We start from the raw sequence: 13,633 nt of genomic DNA on the forward strand, positions 1-13,633 counted from the left end.
AGGAAGCCAAGTCCACACCCAGTGAGGGCGGGCACCCCCAGGGCCGGAGGCCGGGCACTTACCAGATGGAAATACTTCTCTGTGTCCAAGTCTTTCACTGTGAGAGGGAAAACACAATAAATAAACAAGAGAGAGGAGGGGGGAGAGAGAGAAAGACAGAAATGGAGACGGAAAACTGGAGAGAGGCAGAGAGATCCAAAGCAATACCTGGAGAAAATGAGAGAAAGAGAGACAGAGCAGTAAAGAGAAATAGGCAAGAGATCCAGAGAGAGACACACAGAACGAGACTGAGAGAAAAAGGTCATGAGAGAGAGATGCCCACCAGGAGAAAGGAGAAACAGATGGGCATGCGGGAGACCCCAGAGGGGACAGGATGGCTGCCCTCACCCTCTCCACTGCCCAACCCAGAGCTCCTGCCAACCCAGACCTTGTTAATGGCAGGGAGAGACCCAAGATCATGCTCCTGACCTTAGCAGAGGACCCTGAGACCAAAAGAGCCTTGGACCCCATGCCTGGCAGCTGGGCAGCTAGGCCTGGGAGCCTGAGGGTGTGAATGGAGGGTGGGATGGAGGCAGGGATATAGCCCAAAGCCCTGATGGGCATGCCAGCCTCCCCCTCCAGCCTGGCAGCAGCCCAGACCTCTTGAAACCACATCCCGCCTTCTTGGGGCCTCTCTCTTGCTACCCACAGGATCCCAGCCTGAGGAGGCCTGGCAGCAGGCCCTACCCAAACAGTACTGGGGCAGAGGGGCCAGGCCCAGTTCTTGTCCCCAACAAGGAGACCAGAGGCTAGCCCAGCCCTGCCTCTCGAAGCCTCGGCTTCCCTACTAGGGCTGCTCAGAAGGGGCCAAAGCCTGGCCTGACCCCCTCCCCGTGTCCACCGGTGCTACCTCGGCCCAGTGTGTTGTCCTTCTTGTCTGTGAGGCTCATGGCCAGGGAGGCACCTTCAGGGATCTGACAGGAGGGGAGAGGCCAAGGTCAGAGGTCAGAGATTAGGGAGGGTGCAAGTGGGGGATGGGTGGGGCTGGGGACCCCACCTTATAGTGCGCCAGCGTGTTGAGCTTCTTGCGGCCATCCTCTACCACCGAGGTGTCATCCAGGTCCCGGAGGATATAGCTCTGCGTGCTCGAGGCAAACCACTCTGGGGACAGGGAATGGGGTGTCAGGGACAGGGACAAGGACAGGGACAGGCTGGAGGGGGCAGCACCAGCCTGGCCCACACAGGGAGAGGCCTCTCACTCTCTCTGTGGAACCTAGGGCCAGACCCAGGGAACCCCCTGCTCTGAACAGTCAGTCACTATGCCCATTTATCATCACAACCTGGTGCTTGGAACAGGGCCTATGATCACAGAACAAAGGGCAGCTTGTTGGCCTAACCAGAGCTCCTATGCATCCTTCAAAACCCACTCTAATTTCCACTCCTTGAGCACATCTTTCGTGAATACTTTTTACTGTTGTCTGCAGCTTGCTCACACTGCAGTACCCATCTCCCTGCCAGAGCAGGAGCTCCCTGGCAATGGGCACCTGGTCTGATCATCTCCGTGTCCCCAGGGCCACAATCAACATACATTTCCTAAGTGAAAGGAATATGCAACCAAAGCAGGAGAAAGTTCCCGCTGGAGTAGCCTAGTGCTGAGGCCCGTCACCCCGCTCCTGCCCACCGAGGTCAACGTCCTCCGCACGTGGCCACTGAGAGTAGGGCACATTCTTGCAGAAGGCTTCCAGAATCTTCTCTTTCACCTGTGTCAGCGTGTCCGTGTCCATGGCCCGCACGCTCAGCGAGTCCATGCCGCAGCCCTGGAAGGACACGTTCAGGTTCTGCACAAGAGAGGAGGAAACAGTTAGCAAGCCCTTCCCATCCCTACCCTTGGCCCCAGGCAGGGCAACCACCTGCCCAAGGCGGCAGGGTCAGGATTAGGGTCAGGGTGCTATAGGCATGTAGATCCCCCCAACACCTGCCAGCCTGGGAGGGGGCTCCCACCTGGCTACCCAGCCACACAACTCACCCGGGGCTTGGCCTCGATGTTCTCCCGCAGCAGCCACTCCTCATTGAGTGTGTAGCGGGCCTTGCCTGTGATGGCATCAATGGAGCCCTTGTTGATCTGCTGCTTGATGGCACACAGGAGCAGGAAGAATGGCTCCCCAACAGTTTCCTGGGGTGGGCACAGGGCTGTCAGGGGCTGGAACCCAGCCTGCCCAGCCCAGCCCCCACCCTCCATGGTCCAGCCCTCCAGCCTCTGGCCATGCCGTGGCCCCCATGTGGAACACTTTCACTGTCTCCCCCCCAACCAACACCTCCATGGCTGCCAGGGTAATAGCCCCCCTCTGGGATCCTAGCACCATTCTCCCCACCTCCCCCTGCCTCCTGTCCCCCACCCCCAATGTCTCTGGACTCCCAAGGCAGAAAAACACGGGCTGTGGGCAGGCACATTCATCTGGTCATCTCAGCAACTCTTGCCAGTATGGGATAGCATCCTCATTGCTGAGGCTCAGAGAGGACCATCAACCTGCCCAGGGTCACCCAGTGGGGAAGTAGCAGAGCTAGCCTTGGGTCCCAGATCAGCTGGCTCCCAAGTCTCCGTGACTCTGCTAAGCCACCCAGGGTGAGTTTAGGTGGGAGCAGAACACAGGATCTGGTCTCCAATCCCAGGCTGTTGAGGGGACAGCGTCTTGGGCCAGGCTGGGCCTCATACCCCTGCCCTCCTACGAAGCCTTTAGACCTGAGCTTAGGGCCACTTCCTCCAGGAAGCCACCATGAACCTTCCAGCGGGGTCCAAGGCCTCAGAGCTTGAGCGCCACTGTGTGGCCTTGATTGCTCTGTATTTGCTATTTCCGCCTCCATCTCCTCTAAGCCTGGAGGAGTCTTAAGGGCTAGGACTGGGCCTTGAGTTATGGTCTGAACACAGAGCCGGGGCCCAAAGGAAGACAAGGGCAGTGGGGCAGGGGTGGGGGTTGACGGCTGAGAAAGCAATCTGGAACAAAGTCTCCTGAGCATGCTCTGGGCCGCTGCGGGAAGCCAGCTCTCCCTGGAGCCATATAATGGACCCTACAGGCCTGTCCCTGCTCCCTGAGCCCCTTCCACATTTGCGCAAAGGGCGTGAGGACCCCTCCCAGCGGAGCGGGACTGCCCCGTGACACTGGTCCTGGGGGCGGGGATGGGCCGGCCCCGCCTCACCCGCAGGCAGCTGTACATGCAGATGGACATCCAGTTGGTGAGCATCTTCTCGACCACCGACTCCGTGCGCCGCAGCATGAGCTTCGGGTTCTTGGCAGCCGAGGCATCGATGAGGTCCACCAGCAGCTCCTTCATGATGCCTGTGTAGTACTCGAGCTTGCCATGGAGTGCGATGGTCAGCAGCGAGGCCAGGCTGCACCTGCGGGTGGGTGGGCACATCAGCCCCGGGGGTCCAAGGCGTGGCTGCTGTGGGGGCTCTGGCATGGCCCCACGGACCTGGCGGCCCCATGTCCGCTTGGGTGAGCGAGTGCGGCTCAAACCCACATGCAGAAAGAGCCACTTTCTCCAATGTCCATAGCCACCGCTGTGCCTGTGGGCCCCTGCCTTAGGCACCCAGGCCCAGGAGAGGGAGGCACGTGGGGGCCCAGAGCCGGGTGGACGCCCCCTGCCCAGCAGGCAAGGTAGTTTGCAAACCGCCCCCGGTATGGGTCCAGCTAGGCCGAGCCCCGACAGGCTGTGTGGCCTCCAGCAGGCCCCTGCCCCTCTCCCAGAGCCTCACAGCCTGACCTGTCGCGCACTGCAAAGTCTTTCTGCTGCTCCAGCGCGTGCACGAAGACAATGAGGAAGTGCTTGTTGTTGAGCAACGAGGAGAACAGGCTGATCCCCTCTTCCATGTTGGGCCGGCAGCTCTCCGGGATCTGCGGGAGCAATCGGTGCTGTCCTCGGGGGTCTGGTGCCTCTGCCTGGCCTTGGGGGCAGCACCTACAATGCCCTGAATGGCTCTGTGCATGCCTCCTGGGATGGTAAGTTTACCACCTTTTCATGACAGATGTCTCTTAACCCCCCAGGATTGGGAATAATGGCTCAATTGAGTTGGAAAGGGGGGCTCAGAGAATGTCAAGGGAGGTATCCCTGTGCCTAGGACCCTCTCGCTTTCCATTCTCTAGGAAGCAGGTGGAGTGGGATGTCCAGAAAGGCCCAATCCTCTCCCCTTGCCTCCTGGCTTGAAGTCAGAACCTCTAACACCCTGAATGGTGTTATTCCGTGACTGCCTACTGGGATGGACTCACTGTCTTCCAAAGACTGATTCCTCCCAACTCCCCATGCTTAGGATCAGTGGATCAGATGAACAGGAAAGTGAGGCCCAGGGAGGGGTGGGGTGGCTCTGAGGCAGCCCTGTGTGTGTGCACACACGTGCACGGGGTACTCACCTTCCACTCTCCCAGCAGTGGGTGGGTCTCCTGCACCGGGGAGCTGCCCTGGGAGTTGAGGGTCTGGGAGGGCAGTACATAACGTTCTTCATAGAGGGAGGAGCACTGTAGGGGTAGACCACCCCCCAGCATCTCAGCAGGGCTGTGGTCTCCCCAGGCTGGCAGGCAAGGGCCGCTCAACAAAAGCAAAGGAAGAGAGGCAACAGGCCATGCCCAGGGGCTTTAGGGATCCAGAGACACAGGGAGGGGTGGCCCAACGGGCTTTGTGGGGGAAAAGGAAGGAGTAGAGCCTTCTCTTTAGATGCAAGGTGTGCAATGCAAGAAGGCGCAAGGCTTAAGATGAAGCAAGAGGAGCTGAGCAGAGAGTGGGAGAAAGAGCAGAAAGGCCAGCAAGGACCATGGCGTGGCCTTGTTCGGGCTGCTGCTTGGAGAGCAGTGTGGACAGGGCAAGAGGCTGCCACCAGCATACATGTTCTGGCCAGCCAGGGAAGGTGAGGACAGGGCAGTAGCCCCTGAAACACAAAGAGGGATGGGAAGCTTGAGGCCAAGTCCAGTGGGCAGGAGGAGGGAACGCAGAGACCAAAACCCCTGGAAGGGACCCAGCATTGAGAGAGGCTGGTGGGGCACCAGGGGCCCAGGACAGCGTGGACCGCCTCTGCTCACCCCCTCAGTGAAGGGAGAAGCAGGCCTTACACCCCAGGAGTACAGTGGGGCTAGTAGCTGGCTTCCATATGGACAATCAAACATCAAATGAGTAGAGAAGAAAAAGAAAAAAGAGGGGAGAAACTGGGCCACCTCCCTTGGCAGGTGAGGGCAGGTGGCCAAGGCTGCCGTGAGCGTGCATGCGGGTTACGCACTGCTCAAGGGGCCCATGGGGAACCACAGTTTTCCTCTAGGTTGGCATGGCTCAGAAAGAGATCAGGGAGCCCCTGAGGCGGCTGGCAAGGGTGCGGGCTGACCTTAGGGAAGAAGGTGCGGGTCACAAAGTGCTTATACTCCAGGAAGGGGATGCCCTGGCTGCGGTTCAGCTCCTTGGTCAGATCAGTCATGTCCGTCTGCAGCTCAGCAAAGCCTGGTGGATTGGCCCCCGGGGAGCTGTGAGTGGGTCTCAATCCCATTCCCCAGATGGCAAAGCCAAGGTCCACAGCCCTGCACGCCCCCCCCCACCCCAGTACCTTTCCGGATTTCCTCTCGGATCTGAGATTCCATCTCCTCCATCTGCAGCAGAGTCTTCTGCCAGTAGCGCTCCGCACGGCGGCTCTTGGTGCAGAAGACAAACAGGGCTAAGGGCGGTAGAGAGGCAGGTCAGGCCTGGAAAGCCCTTTAGAAAACACTGGTGGGCACATGGCCGTGTACAGGACCCAGGCCTGGAGGGAGAGGTCCTGCTGGCTTCCTCTCCACCTGCTCTGGGCAGGGTGTGGGAAGGTGGACAGGTGCCCTCAGCCCACAGTCCTCCCTTCCCTGGTGGGCTGGAAACTCTTACATGGTAAAGGGTTCGGGAGTGCCCAGGAAAATAATGCTGATGTCCCTTTCTTACAAATAGTTTGTGTTTTAAGGGGTGCCTGGGTGGCTCAGTGGGTTAAGCCCTGCCTTCAGCTCAGGTCATGATCTCGGGGTCCTGGGATCAAGCCCCACATTGGGCTCTCTGCTCAGCAGGGAGCCTGCTTCCCCTCTCTCTCTGCCTGCTGCTCTGCCTACTTGTGATCTCTGTCAAATAAATAAATAAAATATCTTTTTTAAATTCACTACAAAAAATAGTTTATCGGGCTTTTTTTTTAAGATTTTATTTATTTATTTGACAGGGAGAGAGAGAGATCACAAGTAGGCAGAGAGGCAGGCAGAGAGAGAGAGAGGGAGAAGCAGGCTCCCCACTGAGCAGAGAGCCCGATGTAGGGCTCGATCCCAGGACCCTGAGATCACGACCTGAGCCGAAGGCAGAGGCTTTAACCCACTGAGCCACCCAGGCGCCCCTAGTTTGTGTTTTAAAACAGTGGTAAACCTTATAAAATAGTGTATTTTAAACCTTATAAAATAGTGTGTGCTTTAAAATAGTGGTAAACCTTATGAAATAAAGATAGTGGGTCAAACACTTATAAAGCAAGTATAAAGGTAAGGCAAAGGTAGGAAAATTCATTAAAATATGATAATTAGTTAAGAGACACACACAGACTGAAAGGAAGGGGGTAGAAAAACAAGTTTCATAAGAATGGAAATGAAGAGAAAGCTGGGGTAGCAATACTTACATCAGACAAAATAGACTAAAACAAAGACTGTAATAAAGACAAAGAAGAGCTCTACATAATGACCAAGCGGTCAATCTGACAAGAGAATTATAACATTTGTAAAGATAAATGCATTGAACATACCTAAACATACAAGGCGAATGTTAACAGGCCTAAAGTGAGAAATAGACAGCAATGCAGTAAGAGCAGGAGACTTTAACACCCAACTCACATCAACAGATCACCCAGACAGAAAATCAATAAGGAAAACATCACCCTTAAATGACACGTTGGACCAGATAAACTTAACAGATACATATAGAACATAACATCCAAAAACAGCAAAATACATATTCTTTTCAAGGGCACAGGGAACATCCTTCAGGATAGGTCACATGTTAGGCTACAAAACAAGCCTCAATGAATTTAAGAAAACTGAAGTAATATCAAACATTTTTTTCTGACCACAACAGTATGAAACTAGAAATTAATTATAAGAAGAAAACGGGAAAAGGCACAAACATGTAGAGACTAAACAAAATGGTTCTAAACAACCAAAGGGTAAATGAAGAAGTCAAAGAGGAAATTAAAAAATACAGAGAGACAAATGAAAATGAAAAACAAAACAAAACAAAACAAAACAAAAACCCAAAATCCTTGGGACGCAGCAAAAACCATTCTAGGAGGGAAGTTCATAGTGCTACCTCAGGAAACAAGAAAAGTCTCAAATGATCTAACCTTAAAGGAACTAGAAAAAGAAGAACAAAACTCAAAGTTAGGAGAAGGAAGGAAATAAAGATCAAAGAAGAAATAAATGAAACAGACTAAAAAACAAAAGAAAAGATCAATGAAACCTAGAGCTGGTTCTTTGAAAAGAAACAAAATCAACGAACCTTTACTCAGACTCATCAAGAAAAAAAAAAGGACTAAATTAAATCAGAAATGAAAATGGAGAATTATAACTGATACCACAGAAATACAAAAGGTAAGAATACTATACAGTTGGCTACACCAACAGACAACCTGTGAAAAAAAATGGGCCAATTCCTAGAAATATATAATCTTTTAAGACTGAATCATGAAACAGAAAATCCAAATAGACTGACTGCTAGTAATGAAGTCAAATCAGTAATCAAAAAAAATCCCCTAAAACAAAAGTCCAGGTCCAAATGGCTTCACTGGTGAATTCTATCCAACATTTAAAGAGGAGTTACTACCTATCCTCTTGATATAATTCCAAACAACTGAAGAGGAAGGAACAATCCCAAATTTATTTTATGAAGCCAGCATACCAAAACCAGACAGAGACACTACAAAAAAAAGAGAACTACAGGCCAGTATCATTGATGAACCAAGGTCCAAAAACCCGCAACAAAATTTTACCAAAAACGAATTCAACAATGCATTAGAAGGATCATACACCATGACCAAATAGGCATCATTGTAGGGATAAGAGGATGGTTTAACATCCATAAATCACACAACGTGATACACCACATTAACAAACAAATGAAGGACAGAAATCATATCATCATCTCAACAGAAGCAGAAAAATAATTTAACAAAATTCAACATCTACTTATGATAAAAACTCTCAACAAAGTGGGTATAGAGGGAATGTACTTCAACACAATAAAAGCCATGTAAAACGGATCCACAGCTAATATTAAACTGAAATTATTTCCTCTGAGATCAGGAAGGATGCCCATTCTCACCAATCTTATTCAACACAGCATTTAGAAGTCATAGCCATAGCAATTGGGCAAGAAAAAGAAATAAAAGGCATCCAAATTGGAAAGGAAGAAGTAAAACTGTCACTCTTTGCAGATGATATAATATATGCAGAAAACCCTAAAGACCACCAAAAAAGTTATTACAACTACTAAACAAATTCAATCAAGTCCCAGGATACAATATTAACACACAGAAATCTATTGTGTTTCTATACACTAATAAAGAGCTATTCAGAAAGCAAAATAAGAAAACAATATCATTTACAATTGCATCAAAAAGAGTATAATACTTAGGAATAAATTTAACCAAGGAGGTAAAAAAAAAAAAAAGTGTACTCTGAAAACTAAAAAACACTGATGAAAAAAATTGAAGATGGCACAAAAAAATGGGAAGTTATACCCTGCTCATACATTGGAAGAATTACTGTTAAAATGCCCATTCTACCCAAAGCAATCTATTCAATTCAATCCCTATCAAAAAATATCAGTGGTAATTTTCACAGAACTAGAATCCTAATATGTAAATGGAACCACAAAAGACCCCAAATAGCCAAAGCAATCTGAGAAAGAACAAAGCAGGGTATCATGCTCCCAGATTTCAAACTATACTACAAAGCTATTATAATCAAAACAGTATGATACTGACATAAAACCAGGCACACAGGTCAATGGACTAGAATAGAGTCTACAAATAAACTCACACTTACAAGGTCATTAATCTTCAACAAAGGAGGCAAGAATACACAATGGGGAAAAGACAGTTTCTTCAATAAATGGTGTTGGGAAATCTGGACAGCCACATGCAGAAGAATGAAATTAGACCACTTTCTTACCCCATATACAAAAATAGAGTCAAAATGAATTAAAGACTTAAATGTGAGTCTTGAAACCATAAAACGTTTAGAAGAAAACACAGGCAGTAAGCTCTTGGATATCAGTATTAGCAATATATTTTTGGATATGTCTCCTCAGGCAAGGACAACAAAAATAAACAAATGGTACTACATGAAACTAAAAAGCTTTTGGATGGCGAAGGAAACCATCCACAAAACAAAAAGGCAGCCTACTAAATAAATGGAAGACAATACTGGCCAATGATATATTCAATAAAATGTTGCTACCCAAAATATATAAAGACTCATACAACTAAAAAACAATCTGAATAACAAATGAGCAGAGGACCTAAATAGACAATTTTCCAAGAAGACATGCAGATGGCCAACAGACACATGAAAAGATGTTCATCATCACTAATCATCAGGGAAATGCAAATCACAGCCACAACGGGATATCGCTTCACGCCTGTCAGAATGGCTGGTATCAAAATGACAAGAAATAACAAGTGTTGGTGAGGCTGTGGGAAAAAGGGACCCCTGGTAAATTGTTGGTGGGCATGTAAATTGATGCAACCATCATACTGTGGAAAATATTATGGAGATTCCTCAAAGATTAAAAATGCAAATATCCTAGGGCCCAGCAATTCCACTTGTGGGTACTTAACTGAAGAATACAAAGTAATTAATTCTAAAAGATACATGCACCCCTAGGTTCACTGAAGCATTATTTACAATAGGCAAGACACGTAAGTTACCCAAGCGCCCACAGATAGATGAATGGATAAAGAAGTCGCAGTGTATTAATACAGTGAAGTATTACCCAGCCCTGAAAAATATCAGGGCCATCTGTGACAGCATGGATGGACCTAGAGGGTACGATGCTACAAAGTCAGACAGAGAAAGACAAATGCTATGTGATTTCACTCACATGTGAAATCTAAAGAACAAGACAAAACAGAAACAGACTCATAGATGCCGAGAAAAATCTGGGGGTTGACAGGGGTGGGAGGTGGAGGATTGGATGAAATAGGTAAAGGGGATTAAGAGGTATAAACTTCCACTTATAAAATAAATAAGCCTCGAGGACCTAATGTACAATATAGGGAATATAGTCAATAACATTGTCATATCTTTGTAAGGTGACAGATGGTAACTGAATAAAAACACTGAATCACTATGTTGTATACCTGAAACTAATATAATAATGTATATCAATTATAATTCAGTAAAAAATGGTAAACAGTGACTTTCCCTGGGTGAAAGAATGATGGGTGATTTCTGTTCTCTGTTATCATTTTCAGTTCTTTCCGCAATGACCAGATATTAACTTGTGAAACATTTAAAAGATCAAAAATTATGAAACACAAAAGATTATACACCAGTATTATATCATAGACCCTTTCTGGGGTGGGGAAGGGGGAATCACACAGACACACACACGCAGCCAAACCTTGAACAAGTGAGTTTGAACTGTGTGGGTCCATTTCGACACAGATTTTTAAAAAATAGACACAGTAATAACTGTGTATTTTTTCTTCCTTACTACTTTCTCTTTTTTGAAGATTTTTAAATATTTATTTATTTGCCAGAAAGAGAGAGAGAGAGAAAGGCAGACAGAGGGAGAAGCAGGCTCCCCGCTGAGCAGGGAGCCCGATGCGGGGCTCAATCCCAGGACCCTGGGCCATGACCTGAGCCAAAGTTCACTGCTTAACCGAATGAGTCACCCAGGCACCCCTCTTCCTTAGGACTTTTTTTTTTTTTTTAAAGATTTTATTTATTTGACAGACAGAGATCACAAGTAGGCAGAGAGGCAGGCAGAGAGAGAGGAAGCAGGCTCTGCTGAGCAGAGGGCCCGATGCGGGGCTCGATCCCAGGACCCTGGGATCATGACCTGAGCTGAAAGCAGAGGCTTTAACCCACTGAGCCACCCAGGAGCCCCCCTTATGACTTTCTTAATAACATTTTCTTTTCTCTAGCTTACTTTACTGTAAGAATGCAGTATGTAACACATGTAATATACAAAATGTGTTGACAGTAAGGCTTCAGTCAACAAGAGGCTACCAGTGGTTAAGTTTTGGGGGAATCAAAACTTATCTGTGGATTTCTGACTGTGCGGGGTCAGCACCCCAACCCCCACATTGTTCAAGGATCAACCATATCACCTTTATAGCCACTATTTTAACAGTGGGGCAGCCTACCAAATATGTAGGTTAATCTTCCCTGAACAACGCTCTTTTAAGTTTCCTCAGTAGCTCCTTAGCTCCTAGAGGACAAGGTTCCGAGTTCCTGTGCCAGGCACTCAGGGCCCACAGCCTGGAGGCAGCACATCCCCCAGTATCTACCCACTTCTGCCTGCGTGAGCCGTAGCCAGAGCACACCTGGTCTTTGTGCAAGCTGTGTCCCCCGCCCATGTCTTTTCTCCTATGTGCCAGTCTTCAGAGGGGCTGGGACAAGGTGGGACAGGTCTGGCATGGCGTCATGAGAGAAGGGCTTCTTACCAACCACAGAGAGCAGCAGCAGGACACTGCAGATGACGATGGACACAATGATGGCCGTCTCACTGCCCCCCAGCTGCAGCGTGGCAATGGTCTGGTTGAAGTTCCCAACCTGGATCTGTATGGAGGTGGGGGGGAGGGGCTGTAGCTTCCCTGGACTTGTGCCTTGACTCCTCTCCTCCCTAGCTGTGGGGCCCTGGGCAAGCCACCTAACCTCTTTGAACTTCAGCTACCACATCTGGAATGCAGAGATAACCATGCCCACTTCCCCGAGTTGCCCTGAGGGCCATATGAGAGGCTACGTGCTCAGTACAGGGGCCTGTGTTCATTATTATAGCCTGGCAGGAGCCATGGAGGAACCAGAGACAGGGCAGTTCACAGGCCCTGGCTGCAGCCCACCATACCTGGAGGGCTGTTCAAGGACCCAGGGAGCAGGCGAAGTCTGAGGACTCAGAGGGCATAACTGGGACTGGGGTGCAGGTGAAAGGGAGTTTTTCTGGGCAGAGTTTGCCCATTCTGGGCAACACCAGCTGCCTGGGAGGGAGGGAGCTCCCCATCCCAGGAGACATGCAAGCAGGTACAACATAGAAAAGGTCCCATTTCTGGGCCCTCTCTGCCCTCCTCCTGTTTCCCTCCCCTCTGTGACTCTGCATGGTGACTGGAGGCCCAGACTCCGGGGGGAGCATCAAGTCGAACAGGGAAAACTTTTTTTTTACTTTTTTTTTTTTTTTTTAATTTCTTTTCAGCGTAACAGAATTCACTGTTTTTGCACCACACCCAGTGCTCCATGCAATATGCGCCCTCCTTAATACCTACCACCTGGCTCCCCCAACCTCCCACCCCCCGCCCCTTCAAAACCCTTGATTGTTTTTCAGACTATGGACTCTGAAAAACAGGGACAACTTCTTATGGCCTCTGAAGGTACAGCCCCATCAGGCCTATCCCACGCCCATCACTGACCTGGAGCAGGTCCCTAAGTGCTGGGGCCTCCTCTCTCAAGCGGGGATGTAAAGCTCTGCTTTGCTCCCCTTGCCTCATCCACTGAGCACAATGCTTGGCCCCAGCATGGCATGCGGGGAAGGGGCTGGCACTCAAGCAGATGGGGCAGGCCTGGGGGCCAGGGCCACCTCCACCTGGGGCGCCGTGTTCACTCACCGTGATGGGCAACTGGCCCTCGGCTGTGCCCAGGGACTCGTTGACAGAGCAGTGGATGACTCTGTCTGAGACGATCTGGATGTCACAGGCCACTTGGCCTATCTTGATCCGGTACTCATGGCTCTGGAGCCCCAGGCTGTCTTGCTCCTTCTGCGGGAGCAGAGCGGGGGTGCTCACCAAGGGTCGTGGCGGAGCCCGGCCCCGCCATGTCCTCCCCCGCCCCCCCGTACCCCTGGGCACTCACATGGATAACCAGGGTGAGCGGCTCCCCGGGGTGGTGCTTGATCCACTTCTCCCTCTTGGCCGTGGAGAACTGTGGGTCAGGGAGGTAGTCGAGGCGGAACCTGCCGCCCCGCCGCGCCTCCTCTGGGTCCAGCAGCTCCTCAGCCACGGCCACCTCGTCAGCGTAGGCCCGCCCATTGATGAAGAAGTCCACGGGGGCAGATGCATTGCTCAGGGCCCCCGGGGATGGGCAGGTGATGAGGGTGGAGTTGAGAACCTTGCAGAGCTGGCAGGGGAGGGCCAGGGTCAAGGTGGGGGACAGGCAGACAGACATGGAGAAATGATGGAGAGAGATGATGGAGGTTTGGGAAGACAGAGAGAGACAGAGGCAAGGGAGAGGCAGCAGAGTGAGGCCTGGGCAGTCAGGGCCACAGGCTGCTCCCCACCCGCCTTGGCCCTGTGCCTCCTCACCGTGGGCTCCCGGCCAATGTGGTGCACAGCCATGGACACATTCTGCACCATGTGGAAACGCTCGCCAGCCACGGTGATGGTCCTGCCGCCACTGCGGGAGATGGCAAGCCTGTC

The 13,633-nt window shown here is 50.5% G+C and overlaps 1 protein-coding gene across 2 annotated transcripts in view; it reads right to left on the bottom strand.

Annotated features, from left to right (window-relative positions):
* PLXND1 (plexin D1) overlaps nt 1–13,633 on the bottom strand; it is a 56,677-nt gene that overhangs the window by 5,052 nt on the left and 37,992 nt on the right. The window contains exons 17-30 of one of the 2 annotated variants that reach the window (XM_032841642.1): nt 13,520–13,610; nt 13,071–13,334; nt 12,827–12,976; nt 11,675–11,789; nt 5,561–5,668; nt 5,345–5,457; nt 4,386–4,448; nt 3,742–3,872; nt 3,175–3,373; nt 2,006–2,152; nt 1,661–1,817; nt 1,037–1,140; nt 890–953; nt 63–97 (exon numbers count right to left, since the gene is read on the bottom strand). In XM_032841642.1, the coding sequence (XP_032697533.1) occupies nt 63–97; nt 890–953; nt 1,037–1,140; nt 1,661–1,817; nt 2,006–2,152; nt 3,175–3,373; nt 3,742–3,872; nt 4,386–4,448; nt 5,345–5,457; nt 5,561–5,668; nt 11,675–11,789; nt 12,827–12,976; nt 13,071–13,334; nt 13,520–13,610 (1,741 nt within the window). Of the gene's footprint in view, nt 1–62; nt 98–889; nt 954–1,036; nt 1,141–1,660; nt 1,818–2,005; nt 2,153–3,174; nt 3,374–3,741; nt 3,873–4,385; nt 4,491–5,344; nt 5,458–5,560; nt 5,669–11,674; nt 11,790–12,826; nt 12,977–13,070; nt 13,335–13,519; nt 13,611–13,633 lie in introns of both variants that reach the window. The other variant, XM_032841640.1, reaches the window with a different exon arrangement.

Source organism: Lontra canadensis, unplaced genomic scaffold (genome assembly GCF_010015895.1).
Source record: "Lontra canadensis isolate GAN:19392208 unplaced genomic scaffold, GSC_riverotter_1.0 scaffold124, whole genome shotgun sequence".
In the NCBI taxonomy this organism is placed as follows: domain Eukaryota; kingdom Metazoa; phylum Chordata; class Mammalia; order Carnivora; family Mustelidae; genus Lontra; species Lontra canadensis.